Below are 26,313 nucleotides of genomic sequence, written 5' to 3'. Positions count from 1 at the left end.
GGTAATCTTCACAACCCATTACTAGAAAAAACATGCTCTGTCATTTAGTCATTCGTGTAAGAAGAGTTTTGAGCACGTAGAAGGCACTGGTTTGTCACTGAGGTTCAGTGACGTGGTCCCTGCCAGGCTGCTGCTTAAGAACGTAGAGGAAAACAACCTGAGCTGTGTGCTGTGGTGGAAGGATGGAGCCCAGAGGAAGGAGTGACTCACACTCCCTGGAGAGGTCAGAGACCCACAGAGGTGACATTTGAACTGGAGTTTGAAGACTGAGTAGGAGGCTGACAGTCAGCCAAGGGGTGCAGGGTTCCGGTGACCAAGGGAGCACGTGCGGAGGGTGGAAACCAGGTGAACAGGGCGTGTGTGGGGCCGTCAGCCACCCAGTGTGCCTGGAGCCCAGGAGGAGCAGCAGGGGAGCAGAGGGGACATTGGAAACAAATGTCCCAAATGCCGGGCTAAGGAAATTGGGGTTTTCATAGAAGGGCAATGTTGAGGCATGGAATGACAGCTGGAGTGAGGAATGGGTCAGAGAGGCCACAGCTAGAGGCAAGGCCAGGTGGGAAGATGCCCTAGAGGACCCAGGAGCTCTTGCTTCTGGGTTCCCTCTTGGGAAGTCCCTGTGTTCTGACACTTCTCTTTCTAGTGACCTGTTGGCGCTTGTTTATGGCACTTCTGGGGAGTCCCTTGGCTCTCATCTCATTTCTTCTTGGCCCCTTTGGGAAATGGGACATTTTACTTTTACCACCCCCTGACCTTTCACTTTCATCCCTGCACCTCCCACCTGGGTTACGTGGATGAGGACGACAGACTTGAGGACTAAACAGACCCCAGTCCTTCGCCATCAGGGTTGGGTTGGGGGAGAAGCTCCAGAACGTTTGTAACCAATGCTGCTGTGCGCATGTGTATAGACGGGCTCCTTGTACCCATGCGTACCCCAAAATGCAAGTACTGGGTCTCCTATGTACCGGCAGTGTTCCAAAGTGACCCAAGTATCAACTTGTATCTCACATTGAGGGTAAATATTGAGAGCCCTGAGCAGCTGAGGAGAACAGTCACCCAGACCCTCCCCAGCCCTTGGAGCTGTCTTCTTTATCATGTATATAACTGTCCCCTGCCTCCATTTGGCTCCCTTCCCATCCTCTTGTAGGAAGCTTTGGATGAACAAAAAATCATTCATTTTAATGAAATTCACTTGGTCCATCTTTTCCTCTATGGCTAGAGCAAGAAGCATGGCCAGAAAACTGTCATGAAAACATTAACAGTATGTTTTCTTCTGCATGATCTTTTATTTTACTTTCATGTCTAGGTCTGTGGTCCATCTGGGTTTATTTGTATGTGTGGTGTGAGGTAGGGATCAAGGTTTGTTTTTTCCATATGAACATTCTACCGATCTGCCATCGTTTCTTTTTTGCAGCATTGGTGATCCAATCCAGGGTCCTGCAAATGCTAGGCAAGCACTGGGTCTCTGAGCAATACCCCAGCCTACCATCATTGTTTTTTTTTGTCTTTTAGTGGCACTGGGGTTTGAACTCATGGCCTCACTATCATTGTTTAAATGTTACACTTTCTCCACTGCTTTTTAATGGTGCTTGTACTGGGAAGTCACTGGTTGTATCAGTCTATCCCTAGGGTGTCTTTTCTCCACCATTGGCTAGTCTTGCTTTACAACAATGCCCTTCTAATTACTTATAAGTATTGACATTCTATAACATTGTCTAAACTACTTTCACCTCTTTGGTCCTTTCTCTCCTTCCCTCCTTCCCTCCCTCCCTCCCCCTTCCCTCCTTCCTTCCCTCCCTCCCTCCTTCCCTCCCTCCCTCCCTCCTTCCCTCCCTCCCTCCTTCCCTCCTTCCCTCCCCCCTCCCTCCTTCCTTCCCTCCCTCCCTCCCTCCTTCCCTCCCTCCCTCCCTCCTTCCCTCCCTCCCTCCTTCCCTCCCTCCTTCCTTCCCTCCCTCCTTCCCTCCTTCCCTCCCTCCCTCCCTCCCTCCTTCCCTCCCTCCCTCCTTCCCTCCCTCCTTCCCTCCTTCCCTCCCCCCTTCCCTCCTTCCTTCCCTCCCTCCCTCCCTCCTTCCCTCCCTCCCTCCTTCCCTCCCTCCTTCCTTCCCTCCCTCCTTCCCTCCTTCCTTCCCTCCCTCCTCCCTTCCCTCCTTCCCTCCCTCCTTCCCTCCCTCCTTCCCTCCCTCCTTCCCTCCCTCCCTCCTACCCTCCCTCCCTCCTTCCCTCCTTCCCTCCCTCCTTCCCTCCTTCCTTCCCTCCCTCCTTCCTTCCCTCCCTCCTTCCTTCCCTCCCTCCTTCCTTCCCTCCTTCCCTCCTTCCCTCCTTCCTATTGAGATGGAGGCCTTGACCTCTTGGGCTCAAGTTATCCTCCTGCCTCCATCTCCCAAGTAGTGGGGACTACAGGCGTGTGCCTTGGTGCCTTGGCTTAGGTGAGGGGCTCTTGTCTTTGCATTTGCACTATTTCTAGACTTGTTCCTCTGGTAGTCCTGTGAGATGAGGCACGGTACAGAGCAGAGTGTCTGCAACTGGATTTCATTAGCCAGTAAGGTTTCTTTCTACCTTCAAGCCTTAAGCAGACAGCGCTGTGTTGTTAACTATTGCCATATTGACCACAGGCCCCTCAAGTCCCTCTTGCATGAGTGGAAGTCTGCATCCATCAAACAACTCCCATGTCACCGTCCCCTCCAGCAGCCCCCGGGACCAGCAGCTGCCTCCTGATTCTGTGACGTTTCTGTGAATGTGGTCACTTTGGCCACGTAAGTGGAATCCTGCCCATGGCTCTTTCTGTAATTGGCTTATTTCACTTAGCAAAATGTCCTCAAGGTTCATCCCTGGCAGTGGCCTGTGGCAGGGTTTCCTTCTTTTTGAAAGCTGAATAATGCTCCGTTGTATGTACATACCAGGTATATCCCCCAAAATCTCAAGATGCCACATTTACTGCCCCGATATTTACAGTAGCCAAGATGTACCTAACTTCATTCAGAAATAAAAGAATAAAGATAAGTACAGAGGCCAAAATCCCCACCAAAATAGTAGCAAACTGATATGTCCTTTTTAAATTTGAAAAAAAAAATTAAAAATTGCACCATTTTACCATCCCACCCAAAGTGTTCTGATTTCTCCACATCTTGACAAACACTTGTCACTTTCTGGTTCTTTTCTTTTTTGGAGGAACTGGGATTTGAACTCAGGGCCTCACACCTGCTGAGCAAACACTCTACCATTTGAGCCATATCGCCAGCGCAAGCTTTTTTTTTTTAAATAATGGCCATCCTACGAGGTCTATGACAACAGGTCATTGTGGTTTGATTACTTTTCCTGATGGCTGGTGACATTGAACACCTTTTCCTGTGCTTGTTGGTCATTTTAAACTTCCGTTCAAGTCTGTTGCCTGTTTTTAAATTGGGTTTTGGGGTTGTTATTGAGTTGTAGGGGCTCTTGCTGTGTTCTGGGTATGAAGCCCTTACCTGACGCATGGCTTGGGAGTGTTTTCTCCCGTTCTTTCTCTGGTACGCTTTGACTCTGGCCATCTTTTCCTTCGCTGTGCTTAAAGTCTGACGTACTCTGCTCTCTACTGTTGCCTGTGCTTTTTTTCCTTTTTGCATCCTATCCAGAAATCGCCCATTCTGCTGTCACGAGGACGTGTCCTATGTTTGCTTCTAGGACGTTTATCGTTCCAGGGCTTCGCCTGAGAGCGTCGACCCATTTTCATCGTTTAGTGTATGATGTGAGGCGAGAGCTCACCTTCACCCTTCGCCACGTGGGTCTCACGTTCCTGCCATAACTTCTGGAGGATTCCATCTCGTGAGCTGTCGTTCTGGAATCTCTGTTCTTTTCCATGGTCTGTGTGTATCCATGGCAGTACCATGTTGTTGCAGTTACAGTAACTTTTTAATATGTTTTGAGACCGGAATGTGTGACGTCCAGCTTTGCTCTTCTCAAGGTGGCTTTGGCTAGTCAGGGTTCCTCAAGACTCCCTGTGAATTTTAGGATGGATTTTTCTATGTCTGAAAAATGAAATGCCATCGGATGCTGGTCACCGACGGCTCACACCTGCAGTCCTAGCTACTTAGAAGGTAGAGATTGGGAGAACTGAGGTTTGAAGTCAGTCCAGGGAAAATGTTCATGAGACCCCATCTCAAATAATAGCTGGTGCAGTGGTGTGCGCCTGTCATCCCAAGCCATGGGAAGAAGCACAAGTAGGAGAATCACAGCGCAGGTCAGAAGGGCATAAAGAGGGGCCCTGTCTCAAAATAACAGAGCAAAAAGGGCCGGAGGAGGGGCTCAAGCAATAGAGCACCTGCCAAAAGCGTGAGGCCCTGTGTTCAAACCCCAGTGCTGCCTTACCCCAAAAATACCACAAGGGTTCTGGTAGGAAATGCATTAAAGCCATGTTTTTCTTTGGGTGCTGTTGACAGCTTGACAGCATTACGTCTTCCAGACTATGAAGGAGGGTGTCCATTTCTTTGTGTCATCTTTATTTTCTTTCAACAATGTTTTGTACAGCCTTTCTCCTCTTGGGCTATTCCTAAGTATTTTGTTACCTTGATGCTAACGTAAAGGAAATTGTTTTCTTGATTTCCCTTTGGGTTTGTTCCTGGCTCATGTATAGAAACGCCACTAATATTTGAGAGTTGGCTTTGGACGCTGCGACTCTTCCACATGTAGGAATGGTGTCACCTGTAGACAGAGACCGTATTACTTCTTCCCTTCAGCTTGGGTGTCTTTTCTTCCTTTCTCTTGCTGAAATGCTCTGGCCAGGACTGCCAGCACTGCCTGAGTAGAAGGACAAAGCGGGCGGGCGCCCTGGCCTTGGCCCTGGCCTTGGAGGGAAAGCTCTCAGTCTCATGTGTCAGCTGCAGGCCGCATGCAGCCTTCCAGGGAGTCTCTTTGTATTTCTACTTTGTCCCCTGATTTTTATCATTAAAAGGCACTGAATCTTGTTGACCGCTCTTTTACACGTTAAGTGAGAGGGTCATGTGTTTTTTTGTCCTTTGTTCAGTTAGTGTTTGGAGTCATTCCAGGGATGAATCCTGCTTGTCATGGTGTGTGGTCCTCTTCCTGGCTTGTTGAATTCAGCTCTTTGACTTTTTAGGGATGTTTTTGCATCTGTATTCGTCATGGTGACTGTAAGTTTTCTTTTCTTGCATCTTTTTCTGGCTTTGCATCAAGGTCTCATAACATGAGTTTGGATGTGTTCCCTTCTTAGAAGAATTTGAAAAGGATTGGTGTTAATCCTTCGTTCCTCCCTCCTTCCTTCCCTCCCTCCCTCCCTGCCTCCCTTCCTTCCTTCAATGAGACAGGGTCTCTCAACCCCCTTGCCTCAGCCTCCCAAGTGCTGGGATTACAGGTATGTACCACCATTCCCAACATTAATCCTTCTTTAAATGTTTGGTAGAATTCTCAAGTGAAGCCACTGGGCCCTGGGCGTTTCCTTACTGGGAGGGTTCTGATTATCAGTGCAATCTCCTTACCAGTTATAAGACTGGGGATTCCTGTTTTTTCTCAGGAAAAATCCTCTCAGGAGGTTGTATGTCCTAGGAGCTGGTTAATTTCTTCAAGTTTATCCAATCACTTGCCACATAGTGTTCAAGCTCTCTCTCTGTCTTCTTTGTCTCTCTCTCTCTCTCTCCTTTCTTTCTCTCTCTCTGTCTCTTTCTTTCTTTCTCTCTCTTTCTCTTTCTTTCTTTCTTCTCTTTCGCAAGGCTAGGGATCAAATCCAGGGCCTCCCACCAGCTGGGAAAATGCCTGAGACAAGGGTAGCTATGCAACCCCGGCTGGCCTTAAACTTTCAATCCTCCTGTCTTAGTCTGCTGAGTGCCGGGATTACAGGTATGCACCACCATACCTGTCTCATAGCTTTCTCTTTCGCTTATTCTCATTTTATTTCTGTGGCATCAGCTGTATCATCTCCTCCTTCATTTCTCATTTTAGGTGCTTGAGTCTTCTCTGTTTTTTTCTAGTCAGTTTTGTGGATCTTTAAAAATACAATAAATTTCACATTGATTTCATCCTCAGTTTCCTTGGTTAGCAGTTATTATTCTAATAGTTTATCTAGGTAGTCAGTCCTCACACCACCCTCAAATACTTAGAATTCCTAATCTTTACAAATTTATTTTGTTATTGTTTCCTTATTGTGTTTGATTAGTACCTGTAGTGCAAGAAGACATTCTAGGTTTTTTTCCATCCTCAAGGAGAAAGTTCAATATATCAAGCAAAGCATGGTGGCATCCACCTATAATCCCAGCACTCGGGAAGCTGAGACAGGAAGATCTCGTGTTCCAGCCTGGGCTACATAACAAATTCCTGGAAAAGAAATTCTATTTTCTGACAGATTTTGAAAAATCATGAATGGATGCTTCGATTCATCAAATTTTTTCTCAACTTATTAACTAACCATACAGAATTTCTTCTTTGTTCTGTTAATGTTGTGAAATGACTACCAGTTTTCAGGTTTCAAACTAATTTTATGTACCTGAACTGAACCAGTCTGGTAATGATGTGTTATGTATTCTAGGGTCGCTAGATTTGGCTTGGTAGCATCTTTAAGGATTTTTGCATTTTATTTATGAGAAAGATATGCTTACAATTTGATTTTCTTTGAATGTCAATTTTTAGGGTCAAGATTGTCTAATTCCGGTGGTTAGTCCATTTGTATTTTATGAAACTACTGATGTGTTTGGGACTAAATCTATCATCTTGTCATTTCTGATTTTTGTCCTATCTATTCTTTGTTCTTTTGTCTTCTTCTTTGTCTTATTTTTTTTTTTGAAGTCAGGTTTTGAACACAGGGCTTTGTGCTTGACTTGAGCCACTCCCTGGTCTTCACAACTGTTCTCCATAGTGACTGTGCCATCTGACACAATGCAGAAGGTTTCCTGTGTCCTCCTTTCCTCCTTCACACAGTCAATGTTGCTGTTCATGTTATGATAACCATCCCAGGGGTGAGAAGTGGTGTCTCATGGTGTCTTTATTTGAATTCCCCTGATGACTAATGATAACAAGCAGTTTCTTATGTGTTTGTCATTTGTGGATCTCCTTTGGGGAAATAGTTACCCAGATCTGTTACCCATTTTTAAATTGGGTTCTTTGGCATTTTGATTTGAGTGGCAAGAGCTGTTTATGGATTCCTTGTGCCAGATCTTTAAATGCAATTTGCAAATATTTTCCCTGTCGTTGGGTTCTCTTTCTGCTAACAGAGTCTGTTGAAGCACAAACCTTGTAAATTTTGGTAAGTCCCAAATATCTAGTTTTTCTTGCTTTTGATGTGTTATTGAAGAAACTACTGCCTAGTACAAGGTCATGAAGATATATACCAAAGCCTTGTCTTAAGACTTATAGTTCTACATGTTGTATCTAGATCTTTGATCCATTTGAGCTAATTTTTCTACATGTTGTGAAGTGGTAATCTAGCTTTATCACATGCATGGGAATATCCAGCTTCACCAGTACTATTTGTTTTAATTATTCATTTTTGGTGGCACTAGGGTTTGAACTCAGGGCCTCATGCTTGCTAGGCAGATACTTTACCACATCAGTCATGCATCTAGCCCTTTTAGTTGTAGTTATTTTTCATGTAGGTTCTTGAGTTTTGGCCCATGGTCAGGCTTTATCTGTGAATCTCCTACCTATACCTCTTGTGTAGCTGGCATGACAGGCAGGAACCACCATGCCCAGCTCGTTGGTTGAGATGGTGTCTCTTTAACTTTTTGCCTGGGATGGCCTCGGACCACAATCCTCCTGATCTCCACCTCCTGAGTAGCTAGGATTAGAGGTGTAAGCCACCCTGCCGGACCAGTGTTTCAATATATTTTTGCCTTTTATTTTTAAAAATGGTTTTTCTATGAGCTTAGATGTGGTTTTCTTTGTAGTTATCCTTTTTGGGAATTGACGAGCTTTTAAAATCTGTGGTTTGGTGTCCTGTTAGTTTGGAAAAGCTCTTGACCAATAACTCTACTATGACTTTTGACTGGTTCTCTCCCCTCTCTGTCTTAACTCCAAATATATATATGTTTTTTCTGCAATATTCCATATGTGTCTTTTTCACTTTTCTGTGTTTTTGAAATTTTTTTCCTTCTGCATGCTTCAATCTGGGTGTTTTCTGGTGAGCAATCTTTCAGTTCATTAATACTTTCTTCTGATGTTTCTTTTTACTTTTTTTGCTTATACTGGGATTTGAACACAGATCCTCATTCTTGCTAGGCAGGCACTCTACCACTTGAATCACCTATGCATCCATTTCTATTGTCTTTTTTCCCTCTTGGTTGTTGATCATTTGGTTGTGCCTCCTAGTCTGCCTTGTAATTTTAATTGACCACTAAGCATTATGCATAAAAAAATATAGAGGCTTTGGATAAAGCTAGCTTTTTCCAGATAGAAATTCATTTTGTTTTAACATGCATAGCATATAGGAAGATCTCCTTGATGTGGTCAAGTCTGAACTGTGCTTGACTTTTCCTTCTTCTCAAGGTGTAGCTTTTTTGAATGCTTACCATCTTTCTTGCCAGACCCTGAGCCCCAATTCTTCCCTCATACTGCAAAGCTGCCCAAATCATCTTGTAGCCTTCATCCTAATATCAGGTGCTGTATATTAGACTTCTTCTTTTCAGTGACTTGGTAAATCATCAGAGGGATTGCTTACAAACTTTCAGTGACTTTCTTCCTGCCAAGTACTATATAACTGGGTTGCTCTCCTGAGTCTTTTTTATTTCCTGTTTAGCATTTGTTCTTAGCAGGGAGAATAGTCAGATACCAGTGATGCCATCATGGCCAAAAGTGGATGTGCTCTCTCCACATTTTTCATTTTACAAAACTAAGATTTGCTTTCATTTCAAATGTTAGTTTGGACATACAAAAGGCATAAGTAATAACATACTCATAGTGCTTTTGCCCAGCGTTGCCAAACTGTTGAGACTCCTGAGTCCCCCTTCTCTTATTTCCTCCTTTTCTACACTATTCAAAATTTGCCATTTGCCATTTTCCCAACTTTCTTTTCTTTTTTTAATATTAATTTTATTTTATCACTTTTATATTTATTTATATGTGTATACATTGTTATTATTATACTGGGGTTTGAACTCAGGGCCTTCACCTTGAGCCACTCCACCAGTCCTTTTTTGTGATTTATTTATTTATTTATTTATTTTGAGATAGGGTCTCTAGAACTTTTTGCCCAGGATGGCTTTGAACTGCAATCATCCTGATCTCTGCCTCCTGAGTAGCTAGGATTACAGGTGCGAGCAGATGGCACCCAGCCCCCAATTTCTTTATGACACATGTATGTTCATTTAAACAATACATAGAATTGTTTTGTGTGGCTTTAAGTGCAACATAGACGGTTTTATTATGCATTGGCTCTTTTCTAACTACTTTTTTGTTGTTGTTTTGTTTTGAGACAGGGCCTCAGTAGTTCAGGCTGACCTTGAACTTGTAAGTCTCCTGCCTCAGCCTCCCAGGGCTGGTATTACAGGTGTGACCACCATGTTTGGCTAACTTACTTTCTCCACTCACAGCTTGTGTGTGTGAGCCCTTGCTTTCTTCTGTGAAGTGGTGAGTGATTCATTTTCACATTGAGCCATTGTATCACAACTTCTTTTTTCCCATTCCCGTGATGACGGGTTGTTTCTAATTGCTCACCATTAAATCAGGGCTGCTGTAAACACTTCTTGCTTGTCCATGATGAGTTTCTTCAGTGTGTCACAGGAGTGACACTGATTGGGCAGTATCAAGCTACTTTCCAGAATGTACTAATTTGCATCTCCCCTGCCTATGAATGAGTCTCGTTGTGTCATCCCCTCAGCAGCATGTGACTGTCAGACTCAGTTTTTGCAATCTGATAAAATGTAGGTAGCACATCCTTGTGGTTTTTATTTGCATCTCTCTGTTCACCGTGAAATTACGCACTTTAGATAATCTGCAGCATTAACTGTCTGATTTCCTAAACTTATCCAGAATTTCCTCGAGTCTGTCCAACTTTTGGTCTGAATGCTTACAACTCCCGAACCATTCCTCAGCCCCGGATTCTGGTGGACAGGCATTCCTGCAGGGGTCCCATGCAGGGATGCAGCAAAGACTCATGAGGAAACCCAATCAGAGGACACAAGGCAGGATGTGGTGGCCTTGGGTACTTGTCACCCCTGTATAGAGGTGGAATGCTGAAGGGTAGCAAGAAGATGACTTTGTCCTTCCTTTTAGGAACCACACCTGGTGGTGGGGTCCGCATCTGGGGTGCAGGTGGCTGGTGCCTAAGTGGGAACCCACAGACAGGTGGCTTCTGGCAGAGGGGGCAGAGGGATGGATGAGTCCCACATGGTGCTGGTGGAGTATAAGGAGGGGGTGACAGAGAAGCATTTGCTAATCTCAAATGGTAATCCTCCTGATCTCCACCTTCTGAGTAGCTAGAGTTACAGGTTTAGGCCACTGCACCTGCATTCCACTTAGTTTTATGGTAAGTTGATTGTTTTGTTTAAGAAACTTACCTCTCGTCTACTATATGCCTGACACTGTTCCAAATGCTTTACAAGTATTGACAAATTCCCCCAAGGACTGTCATTATTATCTCCACTTTATAGCAGCCCTGGGGCCCAGCAAGTTTGGTAACTGCCCTAAGTCCACAGCTGTCAGTGCTGGGAACTGAACCGAGGCAGGCCTGCTCTGCATGTGTGTTACCCAGCATGGTACCCAATGCCTCTCTGTTTCATCCTCATTAGCTGTTGCTGTTAGAGACAAAACACAGTGCTACCATATTTTCTTCTGATACACATTGTTGGAGCAAAAAAAAAAAAAATAAGAGACAAGATAAAGATAAATAGCAGGTAGATAACAGAACTATGAGAACCCTGGAGGTGAGAAGTGGGCATCAGGACTTCTGGAACATTCTAGCCTGGTGTCAGGGATGGAGCAGGAGAGCCAAGAAGGTAGTGTCTGAGAGATGGGAGGGGCTGGTTGTTCAGGGAGAGGCCTGGCCTGTGCAAAGGTGGAGGCACAATGGGCCTGGGTGCTTGGGAGATGGGGGTGTTAGTCAGGGCAGCTGGCCAGCAGGGGTGGGACCTGTGCCCCAGGACAGCTGTTACAGCTTGCAAACACTGCACATCTGCTGCCCCACGTGCTGACTTCCCTGCAGCCAGGCACAGGTGTAGAATTGCTCCCATTTCAGAGACGGTAACTGAGGTCAGAAAGCAGGAGGTGTCAGAGAAGGGCCTCGGGCTTAGATTCTGGGCCCTTTCCTCCTTTCCTTTACCAGGTACCTTTGGTGGCAAGCAGCAGAAATAGAATTCAGCACAGTGGAGCAAAAGAGTTTTTTGGTTCAAGTAAACGAATGGTCCAGAAGTGGACATCAGTTATGGCTGCATCCAGTTTCTCAAATGCTGCTGTGGAGACCCTGGATAGCTATACCCCAGTATTTTCAGAAAGAGAGAGAGAGAGAGAGAGAGAGAGAGAGAGAGAGAGAGAATGAGAATGAGAATGAGAGAGAGAGAATCCCTGGCCAATGGGCAGGCTCTCATTAGCCTCACCTGGATTCATGTCCATCCCCTCTTCTAATCCCTGTGGCTGGCCAGGGTGCTTTCTCAGAAGTGGGATCCTTGGTTTAGCCAGGCCTGGATCCAGGGCCCGCTCTGTAGAGCATGGAGGAAGCCAGCCCCTAAATCATGTCTGTGCCAAGGGGGCAGGAAGAAAATGGAAGAAACAAGCGGAGGGAAGCAGACATTTTGAAGGGGCAGAAATCCCTGGGTGTCCTCCACGGGGCCCCAGACTCTTGGTTTTGGAGACAGACACGAGACTGCAACAAGTCTGCCCAGAGAGGCTGAGGAGGAAGGAGGCTGGACTCACCCTCGTGCTGTGTCTCTCATAGGCTCGGGGACCCAGCATGCAGCGTGGCTGGGCAGCACCCGTGTTCCTGCTCGTGCTCCAGGGTGGTAAGTAGCTGCCCCGTGGTTTGAGGGTGGGCAGGGCTCCCTTTTACTCCCACCATCCACCCCGGCAAAGCTGAGCAGGGGCCAGGCTGACCTTAAGGGCTCTGGAAAGGGCTAGAGGACAGTGACCCAGAATCTATGGCCCCATCCACTTGACACAGATACAACACCCAGACAATCAAAGAGCTCCATTTAGAGTGGGACACAGGAGTCTCAGGTCGCCATGGGCTTGAGTCTTGACCTCCCCCGGGAAGACAAGATATGCCAGCCTTCCTTTCTTTCCACAGACAGCTGTCTGCCTTGGCTGGCTCCCAGCTCTCAGCAGGAGGAAGCCCTGTCTTTAGTCTAACTTCTGTTTTTTTTATAATCACTGGTAAGCCCTGGTGCTCCACTCCCGGCCCCTTACAGGAAAGGGAGACGGAGACAAATTTGCTGAGGCCCTGCAGGCGACCCTTGGAGGGCCAAGGTGGCAGAGATGAGAGCTGGCAAGCCAGGAACCCTGTGGAGGGCATGCCGCCTAGGGCTGAGAGCCCTTCCCACAGGAGGCGGCATTCAGAGGGCGCAGAGGGGAACTGGACCACGCTCTGCTGACTCAGGACCATTTGTTCTGGTTTTTACCAAAAGACCCAACGCCTCAAATAGCTCCTGCCAGTAACAGATGGTGGGATATTCTTTTCCCTTTCTGCGTGGTGAGCAGCACACCAGGTGTGCTGGTTCTGGTCCCACCTTGGCTCTGCACCCTGGGAATGGATACGAAGCCCCTGCTGTCTTTTGAACCCTGAGCACCATCTCACCAGGTCCTCCCAACAGCCCCTCAAGGTCCACACTGCAAAATGCCCGGATTTCAGTTGAGAAACCTAGGCTCAGGAAGGATGAGAGCAAGCCCACAGACACACAGTGGGAGAAAGGCAGAGCTGGGAGCCACACCTGGCTTTCCTGGCCTGACTTGGTTTCACTGTGCTGCTAAAACAAAATGTAAGCAACAGACATGTGCACTTCCCAGTTCTGAGGCTGCAGGTTCAAGGTCAAGTGAGGTCCAGCCTCTACTTCTAATATAGTGCCCAGCACGCTGTGTGTCTTCCACGGAGGAGGGGTCAACACTGGGTCCCTCCCACTTATAGGAGCTGCTAATCCAGTCTGGGTGATCTTGTCTCATGGTTTCACTACCCCAGAATGGACCGTCCTCTTAACACTAACTCAAGGAGGACAGAGGCCCAACACGTGCGTGGGGAAGACACAAACACCCAAGCCTTCCCACAGCCCTATCACCTGCCTTGCAGCTATTACTGACTCCACCTGCAGGCAGCGTGGGCAGGCTAGGTGTGACCTCAGAACACCTGGGGGCACCAGCATCTGCTGCTTATGAGACAGGGAGCAGGTTGAGTCCTGTGTCCACTGTCACTGTGCTAGGAATGGGCACGGCTGCTCGTGGACCTTGGCTGCTTCCTGGGCACATGGGTTGTTGCCAGGGGACTGGGACTGAGTGGCTTGCTCACACCCTGTCACCCGCAAGGCCACCTCAGTGGCTGCTGAGGTCCACTGTATTTGGGGACAAGAGCTGGGGTGTAACTCAGTAGTAGAGAGCTTGCCTAGCATGCATGAGGCCCTGGGATCCACTCCAAGCACCTCCCCCCACCCAAAAAAATCAATCAATCAATCAATCAATCAATCCAAGCTGTCCCTTGGTACCTTGAGCCTGGCTAGGGATAGTAGCTCCTCTTCCTGTCCCTGGATTCCCACCAGGCAAGATTCTAAACTTAGAGAAGCTGGGCACTGGTGGCTCATGCCTGTAATCCCAGCTACTTAAGAGGCAGAGATCAGGATCGCGGTTCAAAGCCAGCCCTGGGGAAATAGTTCCCGAGACCCTATGTCGAAAAAAAAACCATCATAAAAAAGGGCTGGTGGAGTGGCTCAAGTGGCAGAGCCACCTGTCTAACAAGAATGAGGCCTCAAGTTCAAATCCCAGTACCACCAAAAAAGAAAACCAAAAACCAAAAGACCAGAGAAGACATGGTCACTGGTGAGTTCTGCAGCCTGAGGCTGCCCACATCAGCTGAGTGCTTGGACTTGCCCCCTGATCCCCTGACTTGCCCCATGAGTTCCCAAGGAGGCCCTTCCTGGAACAAATCTGTTTCCACCCTCGGCCCCGAGGAGAAGCTGCCTGGGGAACTGTGTTGAGAAGGACTCTGAGGCTGTGGGGAGAAAGTGCTGTGACACATTGGCAGTGTCTGCCACACATGTGGATGGGGTACAGGAAGAACGGCCTGGGCTAAGCTCAGCCTGTCCTGGGTGCGAATCTCAGCAGCCCAGACCAAGGGAGACCCAAGAGCTGTGGTCTAGCCTGGGAACCCCAGTGTTCTCATCTGTACAGCAGGGATGAAAGATGCCACCAGCAAAAAACGGTTCTCGGGGACCCAGGGTGACACCCAGGAAGGGAAAGCGCCACCCCCTTGTGGTTGTTCATTAGTCAGGGAAAAGTAGGAAGAGGCCATTGAAAACAAATCCACTGAAAAGGGGAACAAGTTTCTAGTAAATGGTGGGAGAGATCAGCATGTGACTTCACAAAGCAAATGTGAAACAATCACGTTTGTCAAACACTGAAGCAAAGTTCAGCAAAGGTTGCACTGGGATTTAGAACGGAGGGCGTAGGGAGCCTTTTGGAGGTAGAGGTCACCTGATAAGAGGGTGCTGGGTTGGACCTCTTGGTGGCAGTGGTGCTAGGAGAATGCAGATCTGCACGTGTGCAAAGCCATCTCGTTCTCCCACGTTCTTCCTCCTACAAGTTCTTCCCACTTCACCAGCCTGGTCCTGTGGCACCTCTCGGGCTCCCCCTCCTCAGGGGGTCGGGCAGCATCAGCATGGCTCTTGGTGGCCTTGTGGGATCCTGGTCCTCTTGAGAGATGTGCAGGTTTGTGCTGGCTCCATCCACCTGCCGCTGGGGAGTCAAGATGTACCACCCTGCCTAGGATGTCCTGAAGGAGGAACCGCAACCTGGTGACCAGATATCAGGTCCTAGGGTGATGTCAGGTGGAGACAGCTTAGTTACTCTATTTCACAGTCAGGAGTGCCTCATCTCCATAGTAGCCTTGAAACGTTGGCACTTACAGGTGACAAAGACCGCTGTGCCCCAGTCTTAGGCCCCTCATCCTCATTTGTGCCATCCCTGAGAGTCTGCCCCGGCTGGTCCAGCCCCCCAGCCAGCCCCCTACCAAGGCGTCTCTCCCACCCCTCCAGGCTGGGGCTGCCCAGACCTCTCCTGCTACACCGATTACCTCTGGACGGTCACCTGTGTCCTGGAAACGTGGACCCCCCACCCCCGCACACTCACCCTCACCTGGTAAGTGGCTGGACTCTGCTGGCCCTGGGGATGTCCCAGGGAGCCTGGAGGACTGAGGAGGGACTGACCTACTGTGTGCTACCCAGGAAGTTTAGCAATAAACAAAACAGCAGCCACTTCTCGGGGACTTGCTCAGCGATGTCATGCTAGACTCTGAGCCAGAAGCCATGGCACCCACTCACAGGCAAGCATGCAGGTCACAGGAGTTGCCAAGAGTACCTAACTGGGAGCCCCAGGGCAGCTCTCTCTCCCCCTGCAGGCTGACTGTGGCTTTGGGACCTTGGGCTGTCCTGCCACAGGATCCTCCAAGTGCCTAGTGGGTGCCAGGCCTCTGCCCCCTACCTTACATGGAGGATCCATCACTTCCCACCCTCACCCTCACAGCTGTTCCTCCATTTTCCAGATGAGCGTCAAGGTCACACAAACAGTGTGTTCTCCTGAGCCCAGGCTCAGCTCAGGATAAAGAACCTTTCCTTCCGTATCCACTGAGTCAAGTTCCTGCCAGGCATGTTATGTTGTAGGTACAGGGGCCAGCAGGGCTCAGTGACAAAGAGGCCCCAGGTGTCTTGGAGCAGGTGCAGAGGGGCAGTGTGGGGTGGGGGGGCAATAAACACAGCTTGACAAGCAGAGGTGCTCCTGGTGACAGCGAGGCTCTGGATGGCTATTGGGGGCCTTTCTGGGTGGGAAGAGGCAGCCAATGAGCTGGGCTTTCAGCAGACACGCAATGCAAAGCCCCGAGGGGGCAGAGCTGGTGAGTTGGAAGAAGTGAGGAGGTGAGTGACCAGAGCTGGGGGAACCAGAATTAGGGAGAATAATAATCAAAGATGGCAAGGGGGAGGTGGGGCCAGACGTTAGCGTTGGGAGAATTTTAAGAGAAGATGACAAGGATGCTTAAAGATCCCCTGTGTAGAGTTCAAGGGCAGTGGGAAAGGTAAGGACACCTCCAGGAAGCCATTGCAGTGGTCCAGGCTGGAGATGTGGAAAGAATTTATTCAACAGAAGTTTATATTCCAGTAAGTTTAGTAAAGAACTGAGTCCATGTATTCATATTGGCCCTGGAGTGCAGTTATATTCACACACTGAGCATGTAGGCAGAGAAATAAGTATCTGGTGAACTCCTATATATACTTCAAGGCCCATCACTTCTGCCCAGTGCGATTTAAAAAGTCAGAACATTTGTCTCACTGGCTTCCTGAAGGTTACCCAGAATGAGGTTCATGTGGCTTTTGCCTCAGCCGCTGGTCCAGGCTCTAATGGGTATCTGGTGGATGTCAGACATGAAGAAAGAGGGCAGGAGACCCCAAATGTTCAGCCCCTTCCCACAGGACAGCGGTCCAGTCATTGGAACTGGCAGGCAGATTTAGGCTCTGTCCAAGCAAGAATGGCCCAAATGTCAAAGCTGAGAGTGGTTGCCAGGTTGAGGTAGTGAGTTCCTGGTCCCTCCGAGGTGTGCAAGCTGAGGGTGGACGCAGTCCAATCGGGACGCTGCCAGGGAGCGGACCCTATCCTGGGAAAGGGCTGCTTGGTCCAGGTGAGCCCCAGTCCCACCTCAAGCTCCACCCTGTGCTTTGGGCACCTGTCCTGGTCCCCTGGCCTCCATCCGTGACTGGCCACTCTGTCCTTGAAGGCAAGACCAGCATGAAGAACTGGAGGACGAGGTCATCTCCTGCAGCCTCCACAGGTCCAGCCACAACGCCACCCACGCCCGGTACACATGTCACATGGATGTGTTCCCCTTCATGGCTGACGACATTTTTAGTATCAACATGACGGACCAGTCTGGTGACTCCCAGGAGTGTGGCAGCTTTATGCTGGCTGAGAGCAGTGAGTACCCTGGACCCCGGGCGAGGAGAAGCAGGTGGGGCTGGGCGCCACACTGCCTGCCCTCCAGGGCACTCTCTACTCCATGAGAGCCGGCCTGCCCTCAGAGAGCTGCCTTTTAGACACACTACTTTTCACTCAAATGTGATGGGTTGATATTAGATGTGGACCTTAACCCCTAAGAAAGGCAGCAGAGGGTAGAAGGGTACTACCTGTATGTCAGGGACACCAAGGCCCCTCTCACACTCACTCACACTCACCCACTCACAGCCACGTGGGTCCAGGTGTGGCAAGGTCACCCACACGTGCACCCCACCTTTCTGAGGGAAATGTGTCCCATTCCTCCCTCTGCCCTCTGCCCTGGTCCTGTGGCTCATGGGTTGGGGGACAGTCACGGACATCAGGGTTTGCCACCCGCTAGCCCCTCTCTCCCAAGGCCTGAGGACAGCAGGGCTCAGAGGGGTGGCAGGTAGGGGCTTGTTTCTCTCTCCAGGACCTTCCTGGACCGAGCAACCCTCCTTCTGAGCCCCCACACCCTGCAAGTCTCCCAATTCATCTGGATCCTTGCCCCGTCCTCACCACCCAGCCCAGGCCACGAGGGACCCAGCCCAGGCCTCAGTCTGCCCTGGATGACAGGTGGATTCAGAAGGATTTCAGCCCAGAAGGCCCATCAACAACTCAGACCAACCAACAACTATAGCAAATCTGTCCCCATAAGATGTCACCTCTCAGTCAGGCGTGGTGCCTTTCCCTCTGGGCTTAGTTCTTTGGGCCACAGCCTTTGCCCCCTGCTGCAGTCTGTGCTGGTGGCTCCTAGAACAGAGTTGGCCATGGCAGGCCTCAGTCAGATCAGCACTTGTCAAATTAACAAACTGACCTTTTGGGACTCCAAGGGAGACTCAGAAGCTTCTTGTGAGTATAAGACACAAGTGGTCCTGCTGCAGCCTAAGGTGGAAAAGGCACCCCTTCTTTGTGTCGTTGACATAGGGTCTTGCTACAGACCCCAGGGGGGGGCCTTGAATTCCCAATCCTCCTGCCTCAGTCTCCCGAGAGCTGGGATGACAAACCACATGGCCTCCACGCCTGGACATGGATACCTCCCCTTAGAACTGAAATGAAAAAATGAATGGATCTAGCAAGACACGTTGCTTAGAAAATGTTGGTATTAGAAGTTAACTTTCAAATGAGAGATTTCACCCAATAATCAGGACTTCTAGGTTTTGTGTTTTGTTGGGTTTTAATTTTCTTTCTAGAAAACATGGAAAACTCTGGTCTGCATTCTTGCTCCCCTGCATGGGCTGGGCCTGAGTCCTGGCTGTCCCCTTGAGGCACCCTTGGGGGCGCCCTATATTTTTCCACACATCCCAAACCTACTTCAGGGTTGCTGTCGTCTGCCCGCCCCTGAGCTTGTACCCAGATGTAGTCTAAGTAAACCAAGGCCCAGGGGCAGGAGTGCTTGGCACTCTGTCACTCAGCACTAATCCTGATGTTGTCAAGGATGGGGCCCGAGTCTCATCCGTTTTCTTTTTGGCTTTTTCCTTGAAGTCAAACCAGCTCCACCTTACAATGTGACCGTGACCTTCTCGGGACACTATAACGTCTCCTGGCGCTCTGATTACGAGGACCCTGCCTTCTATGCACTGAGAGGCAAGCTGTGGTACCAGCTGCAGTACCGGGACCTCGGAGACCCCTGGGCACTGGTGAGTGGGAACATTTCCACTTGCTCAGAATGGCCATGGTTGGAAAGTTCCAGAAATACCAGTCGTTAGAGGATCCAGGGTGAGAGGGGCCATTGTTTCAAATACAAAGGATGCAGAGGCACCCTTTGCATGAGGGTCGGCTGTTGGGAAGTCCCAGAGTGACCACTGCAGCTGAAGGGCTCTGAAATGATCTCACCATTAGGATGGCCCCAAGGGAGGTTCCACAAATGCCCTCGTTTGGAGCATTCTGAGTGGAGACTTGCAAAGTAGCCACTGATAAGATAACTAGGTTGAAGATTTCCAGAAAGGTCCACCGTTGAGGATGTCAACATGCTGGCAGAAACAGATGTCCATATGTCCATGGACATGGTCCCCAGCTGTCACAGAATCCCCAGGTCACCACTGTGTGGGAGACTTGTAGGGAATGATGCCCTGTAGTGCCCTCGGTCACTCCTGACACATTCTTAGTCCCTGCAAGGAGGGTCTGCCACCAGGACTGAGAATGGGTGAGCCGGACCCAAAGAGAAACCAAAGGAAGCTTGTTACCTGTCACCACTGTGAGCCAGGCAGTGCCAAGAGCTCTATGCTGGCCCTGCTTGGGTGTCCTGACTCCTGCTGGAGAAGGGACATCAGTCCCTTTGACTGGGGGGAGGGGGTCTGCTGGAGGCAAGGGCTGGCCTGGGTGACCCCCTGACCAGGGCATCCTTCTGTCCTGACAGAGTCCAGTGACAAAGCTGATCTCAGTGGACTCCAGAAGTGTCTCCCTTCTCCCTGGGGAGTTTCACAAAGGCTCGACCTACACACTACAGGTGCGGGCAGGGCCCCAGCCTGGCACCTCCTTCCGGGGGACCTGGAGCGAGTGGAGTGAACCAGTCACCTTCCAGACTCAGGTGGAAGGTAGGTGTGAAGCTGAAGGGACCCTCCTCCTATTCTGGTCCAGTCACCCTGGGCCTTGAGATTTCTGAGGAGCGTCTTTAGTCATTCATTGCCAGCAGTGGCCATTCAACATTTCTGGGCCCCAGCTCACCAGGCCCTGAGCTGGGTGCCGGCTGCTTCCTCACCTGGACATTTGGCCCTCCTAATTCTGAAGCGAGGATCATTGTCCCTGTTTAGCAGATGAGAAAATTAAGGCTCAGAGAGATGATGTCACTGCCCGGGGGGTGGGGGAGGGGTCTTAGTCACTGTAGCAAAGAACCTGAGATAATCACCTTCAGGAAGGAAAAATTTACCTTGGCTCACAGTTTCAGTGGGTTTGTCCCATGTTCCCTTGGCCCTGTTACTTTGGGCCTGTGCCAGCCCAGTCATCATGGTGGAAGCTCATGACAGAGGAGGCTTGCTCACATCAGGCTAGATGGGATGCAAAGAAAGAGAGAATGGAGCAGGGTGTCAATGTCACCTTCAAGGGCATGCCCCCAATAACCTAACTCCCTCCCACTTGTCCCCACCTTCTAAAGCCTCCATCATCTCCCAATAGTGTCACAAACGTACAATACATGGGCCTTTGAGGACATTCCAGATAACACTATAGCAGAGTGAGAGCAGAATCTGAACCCAGATCCCTCCCTTCCTCCTCCACCCCAGGCAGGTTTCCTCCCACGCCCGCCCCGTGTGGCCTTTGGGAGAGGTTGGTTCAGTGAGACTCACAGTTTGCTTTCTCTGCAGAGCCCAAGGCAGGCTGGGATCCCCTTCTGCTGCTGTTGCCTTTGGTCTTCGTGATGCCCATCCTTATTATCTTCCTGGGCCTGAAGATCCACCTGCCTTGGAGGTGAGTTCAGGGGCTCAGGGGGGGCAGGGAAGGGACCAGCTTAGACTATAGCCTCTCAAGCAAGACCCTCCTCCAGGGTTGGGGACAATGGTGACATTAATAACCGCACACCAGACATTGTGCAGAGCACTCATTTCACTCTCCTAGCAGCCCAATCTATGAGCCTGAGACACCACAGTTACCTCCATTTTACAATGGGGAGAATTAGGGCACAGAGCAGTCACAAACTTGCCCAAAGTCACACAGCTATGAAGTGAATAGGAGGGATTACAACCTTGCGTTCTTCACCCCTGCTGGGACCTTGTCCAATGAATTTTGAGCCTTGAGGCCTGAGGGCTGCCAGGAGCGGGTGGAGGAGCTGATGTGATCCTCCAGCCCTCCCTAGCCCCTCTGCCTGAACTGGAGGGTTTCATCTGGTCCGTTTTATGTGTGGGCTTTCTGTGCCATTGAGAGAAAGAAAGGGCAGCCACACTGGCCGAAGCTGAGGCTGTGGCCGGCTGGGCTGGGAACTACAGCAGCCAGCCTGTACACAGGGCTCAGCACCCAGCACTTTTTGCTTTTCAACCAACGCTAAGATAAAGAGAGGCAGAGACCCTGGCGGGGGTGGGAGGATGCCAGTCACACGTGGCCTCTGCAGCGCAGGTGCGGGGTCCCCTCGTTGAGCCCTCCCTGGCCTGAGGAGCTGGCTCTCTGCCCACCCCTGGTGTAGGAAGGTGAGGCTCAAGGGGCTGCATTTGCCTGAATGCAATAGACTGTGGGGCCGCGGGCTCCACGCATCTACCAGAAGCTGAGAGAGACTCACAGCTCCCATTTACAGATGTGGAAACTGAGGCCCTGGTTGGGGGAGGGGAGGTGCCCGGGCTGGGGAAGGTGTTGATTCTCCTGCAGGGACAAAGGAGTGTGTGGGGTGTTTGTGTGGGAAGCCAAGCCACCCTATGGTTGCCAGGGGGTCCTCACCCCTCTGTCCTCACAGGCTGTGGAAGAGACTGTGGGCACCAGTGCCCAGCCCAGAGCGCTTCTTCCAGTCACTGTACGAGGGCCATGGTGGGGACTTCAAGGTAAGCCCACCCTGGCATGAGCCCTCTGGGCCTCTTGCTTTCTCTAGAGTCCCACCCCACCCCACCCCACCCCACTCCAAAACCCCAGCCCTGCTCTGTGGGCCAGAGCACCCAGCCTCAGTTTCCCTGGCTGCAAGCTGCAGACAGAGATACCTGGGGTACAGAGCTTCGACAAGACCATGGACATGCTCCCAGCCCAAGGAGCCACACCGAGGGAGGGGTGAGCCTGGGCCCCCGAGGCACAAGGGGACCCTGGGTTTTCCGTCAGTGTCTGTTCTGCAGGAGGGAGGGAGAGAGCTCTGAGAGGTGCTGGCCCCGCCCATGATGTACTCAGCCCCAGCCACCTGTTGCCACCCTCAGGGTGTCTGCTCAACACCCAGGAGGACTGGGGGTGGGGGCAGAGAGGATGTGGTGACAGGTGGGGGCAGTGCCCCTGCTCCAGCCCAGCCTGGAAGTCAGACTATTAAAGTATTGATTGTGCTCCTGCTGTCTGCCTAGCACCACCGCCTCCCACGCTCAAAGCACCCCTGTGGGGTGGGGCCCCACACCCAAGACCCCGAAGGAGGGTGAGGTTCCCGAGACAGAGTTTGGTCTCCAACCCACCCTTTTCTTCTCCCTGCAGCGCAAATACCACATCTATTTTGTGTTAATTTTATCAGTTCTTCCCAGCACCCTCTGTCAGGAGCTTCCTGTCGTTAACTCAATCGTATGGTACTGCCTGGGTGGGTCCATTTCATAGATGAGGAAACAGGCACAGAGAAGGCAGGGAACTAACTTAAGGTCACACAGCTAAGAAGAAAATACAAATCAGGGGTGGTGGCACACGGTGGCTCTGAGCTAGGTTTTCTGAGTGGGGTCTGCTCAGAACTAAGAGGCGTCTGCTCTCAGGGACTGTCCCTGCCGGCTGGATGCAGGCTCTGTGTCATAGCTAGGACTGGCAGGTGAAGGAGGGAAGGAGCTGAAGGCTTAAGGGCTGCTGTCGACGCTAGTGATTGCTCCTCCCATCCATTTAGTCCACAAGCATTAATGTGCACCTACTGTATGCCAGACACTGGAAACGCAGCCATGAACAGAGACTTCTGTCCTGGCTGAGTGTCCACTCTAAGGGGGACACATAGCAAGAGCACGAGACTTGTCAAAGAGGAAGTACACCAGGGGTCAGGGGACCCCTGCACCATGTCCCCAACACTCGGGAGTCTTGCTCTGTACTCCAAAGGCGTGAGCCCACGCCATTGGGTATCTGAGCAGGCACCTGAGGGCAGCCAGCCCCTACTGCAGGTGGGGTCACGGAGGTACAGAATGGGGAAGGGATGGGGGGGGGTGCACTAGACACACTATGGTCCTAACTCTTTTCTCTCTGTCCCTTCCCTCTTGCTGTCTCCAGCTTATCTCTTTGTCCATGTGTCTGTCTCTGTCTTTGGCTCTATCTGTCCACTTCCCACCCCCGTGACTCCATCTTTGTTCCTCTCTCACAGAAGTGGGTCGGAGCCCCCTTCAGTGCCTCCAGCCTGGATCTGGGGCCTGGGAGCCCAGCCGTAGCCTTGGCCCTACAGACGTATGACTGCCCTCCATTGAAGGCTCCAGCCAAGGGGCTGCCAGAGCCAGCGGACCTGCTGGAGAGTGACGGGGCACCGGAGCCAGGCTCCTGGGGCCTAGCCCCATCTGCAGCTGGCAGCCTAGGGGGCTCAGCCTCCTACAGTGAGGAGAAGGACCGGCCGTATGGCATGGTCTCCATCGACACAGTGACCGTAAAGGACGCAGAGGGACCATGTGCCTGTCCTTGCACCTGTGGGGATGACGGCTACCCAGCCCTGAACCTAGATGCTAGCCTGGAGCCTGGCCCTGGCCCAGAGGCCCTGCTCTTGGGCACAGGGCCCACATTCCTCTCCTGCGGCTGTGTCTCGGCAGGTGGCCCCAGGCTGGATGGCCTCCTGAAGTTGCCTCTTGCTGAGGATGAGGACTGGGCCTCGAGGCCGCCTTGGGCAGGTGGGCCCTCAGCTGGGGTCTCTGAGAGCGAGGCGGGCTCTCCCCCAGCAGGCCTGGACATGGACACCTTTGACAGTGGCTTTGCGGGCTCGGACTGTGGTAGCCCTGTGGAATGTGACTTTGCAGGCACTTCAGATGAAGGGCCCCCAAGAAGCTACATCCGCCAGTGGGTGCTCAGGCCACCCCCACCTGCAGGCCTAGGGCCCCAGGCCAGCTAGCAAGGCTGATGGCTGTCCAGAGCTGGCCACGTCACTGGGCCACTAGCCAGAGACAGTCACCTGGCTGTGATGTGAAGAAGCCATGATGTTGGGTCTCTTGCTTGGTCTCTGAGTCTGATGTTTACAGTGTGTCTGTGTGTGTGGCTTGGGTGTGTGCTGACATGCCCACGCACACCAGCAATACGTGTGCCCATGGACGGGGAGCGTGGCCACGCACTGCTGTGCTGTGTCTGCCTGCATCAGCTCCTCCTGTGCACGAGTGTGAGCAGCAAGGGTGACTGTCAGACAAGATCACAGCTCCCTCCCTTGAGGGCACATGGCGGAGGGTGGGGACAGCTGTGGGCCACTTTAGGGGAGGCTGGGCCAGGCTGTTGCAGACAGGGCATTGCCCATGGCAGATACCAAGCCCGGTCCCCCAGGAGCCAAAGAAGTCTAGACAGTTCCTGCCACCTCTCATCAAGAAGGGGACAGGGCAGAGTGAGCCCACAGTGACCCTACAGGTGGGAAGATTTGGGGGGCCCAGGGACATAGGTCTGTCTGAGTCCCAGCTCTGAGTCTATGCAACCTGAGACAAGTCACATCCAGTCCCTGCGCCAGCTTCCTTGTCTGGACAGTGGGGATGGCATAGTCTGACCCAGGAACTCAGCAAGTCAACTTCTCACAGTGTGCCACCCCCAGTGGCTCCTCCATGAACACCAGCTTTCTGCCTTCTGTAGCCTTCCAGGACAGAGGTGCACGTGGGAGGTGGCAGGGGGAGAAAACAGCCCACACCAGCAGCCTGGGCACCTAGAGGGTGTCCCCGCTGTGGAGGGACACTTGGGGGTTTCCAGCCTTCAAACCACTCAGCCTTGTCTCCCAGAAACAGCCCCCACCAGCCGAGGTTTCTTTTTCTGGCTTCTGCTCTCTACCCAAAAAATATTTATCAAGCAACCAAGCATAAGTCAGGCATCGGGGATATTTTAGTGGAGCTCCGTGTCCTCCACTGGGACTCCTCTGGGAGTCACGGTGGACAGAAGACACCTAGAGGAAGGGACAGGAACAAACCCCAACACTCCAGCGCTCTCCCACCCCTGCACCCCATTCACTCCTGGCTTCTTCTTTATTCATCCTGGGAACGTGGGGAGTCAGGATGCTCCCCAGAACGTCTTGGGACCTGTGGAAATGTGAACCACGGAGCTAAGTACACGCTTCTTCTTCAGGCAGTGCCCTGCGGAACACCAGCTTGGTACAAGAGTAGCTGTACTGCCAAGCAAGGTAGAGGTAGCAGCCTGATCAGCCCAGGAGGCTGTGGGTTCCCTGGCCGGGACCCATCTGGGCCCAGTGTCCTCCCCGGCACTCTCCTGTCTTTGTTCCAGGCAGCATAGGGCTGGGAGTTTCCCCAGAACACCTCTGGAGAGCAGAGAGACTTTGCTGAGGGAATGTGTGAGCTGGAACGTTCTAGAACGCTGGTGGTTTTTAGTAGCGGGGCTGTGTGCCTAAGATCAGGGTGTGTGAGGCTCTGAGGGGCACAAGAGACAGAAACCACAGCTCCTGCAAGTGTGGGCAGCACACCCCCACCTGCACCCCAGAGACACTTGGGCCCAGGTGTCTGTGTGTGGTTTTCACACCTTCTTGGGGTGGAAGCCACCTGCTGGTGTCACCTGAGCTGAGGGCTCCCCAGAAAACCAGCTCAGCTCTCCAGCACACAGACATACACCGGGGTATGGAGAGGAGGGAAGCTTGGGACAGAGGCCAGGCCGGGGGTCTGGTTTAGGGCAAGCATGACAGCTTGCCAGCTCTGTCTTTGAGGGGGATGTAGCTCATGAACGTGGGTGCCAAAAGTTGGACCATCTAGCTGGTTGGAGGGAGGGTGGACAAGTAGAGGGATGCAAGGATGGCGAGAAGCATGAAGGAAGAACGGCTGGGTGGAGGGACAGCTGGACAGGTGTCAGGCAGAGGTGGCAGATGGCCCAAGTGAGCTCCACAGGGCGACAGCTTTTCTTGTCACCGCTTAATTCCCAGTCGGCACACAGTAGGCACTTAATAAAGCCTGGTTTGTAGCATCAATTGATCTCCACGGTGTGTTCTTCCACCCACCGCAGCCAGTTTCAAGCTTGTGAACCTGACATCTCTGAACTCCGAGTTGAGAAGGACATGTCACCATGGGCTGCCCCAGCAAGAGGCAGCACGGGGGCAGGGACCTCGGGCGGGGGGGGGGGGGGGCGGGTGGGTGTTCGTTGGACTTTGGAAAGGGCGGGGCAACAGCTACTCCAGGGAAGGGCTGGAGGTGCCACTGAGAGCCAGGGAGCACTGAGGGCCCTTGTCACAAGTCCAGAGCTGAATTTTAAGTGACACTCTGAAAAGGGGACTCCAAGGCACACCTTCTGCTGGATGCTGGGTCCACTCTTCACCCAGCCTCTGCCTCCTGCAGGCTATCAACTGGACAGATGATGAAAAAGCCAGAATGGGCCAGTGACCTGCCGAAGTCTGGTCAGAGTCAGCACCTGGGCTCTGCTCTCCTGACCCCATTCCAGCCCTTGCTT

The 26,313-nt window shown here is 51.4% G+C and overlaps 1 protein-coding gene across 1 annotated transcript in view; it reads left to right on the top strand.

Moving 5' to 3' along the window:
- Positions 1-25,837, top strand: part of Il21r (interleukin 21 receptor) — a 30,346-nt gene extending 4,509 nt beyond the window's left edge. Inside the window, exons 2-9 of the mRNA XM_020181976.2 lie at positions 11,846-11,909; positions 15,141-15,243; positions 16,871-17,067; positions 18,610-18,764; positions 19,484-19,661; positions 20,427-20,529; positions 21,503-21,587; positions 23,063-25,837. Of these exons, the coding sequence (XP_020037565.1) occupies positions 11,861-11,909; positions 15,141-15,243; positions 16,871-17,067; positions 18,610-18,764; positions 19,484-19,661; positions 20,427-20,529; positions 21,503-21,587; positions 23,063-23,791 (1,599 nt within the window). The 5' untranslated portion in view covers positions 11,846-11,860 and the 3' untranslated portion in view covers positions 23,792-25,837. The remainder of the gene's footprint in view (positions 1-11,845; positions 11,910-15,140; positions 15,244-16,870; positions 17,068-18,609; positions 18,765-19,483; positions 19,662-20,426; positions 20,530-21,502; positions 21,588-23,062) is intronic.
- The last annotated feature ends 476 nt before the right edge of the window (positions 25,838-26,313 follow it).

Source organism: Castor canadensis, chromosome 17, assembly GCF_047511655.1.
Source record: "Castor canadensis chromosome 17, mCasCan1.hap1v2, whole genome shotgun sequence".
NCBI classification, from domain to species: Eukaryota; Metazoa; Chordata; class Mammalia; order Rodentia; family Castoridae; genus Castor; species Castor canadensis.
The sequence above is the reverse complement of the archived record's forward strand: the minus strand, read 5'-3'. Positions and strand labels throughout refer to the sequence as shown.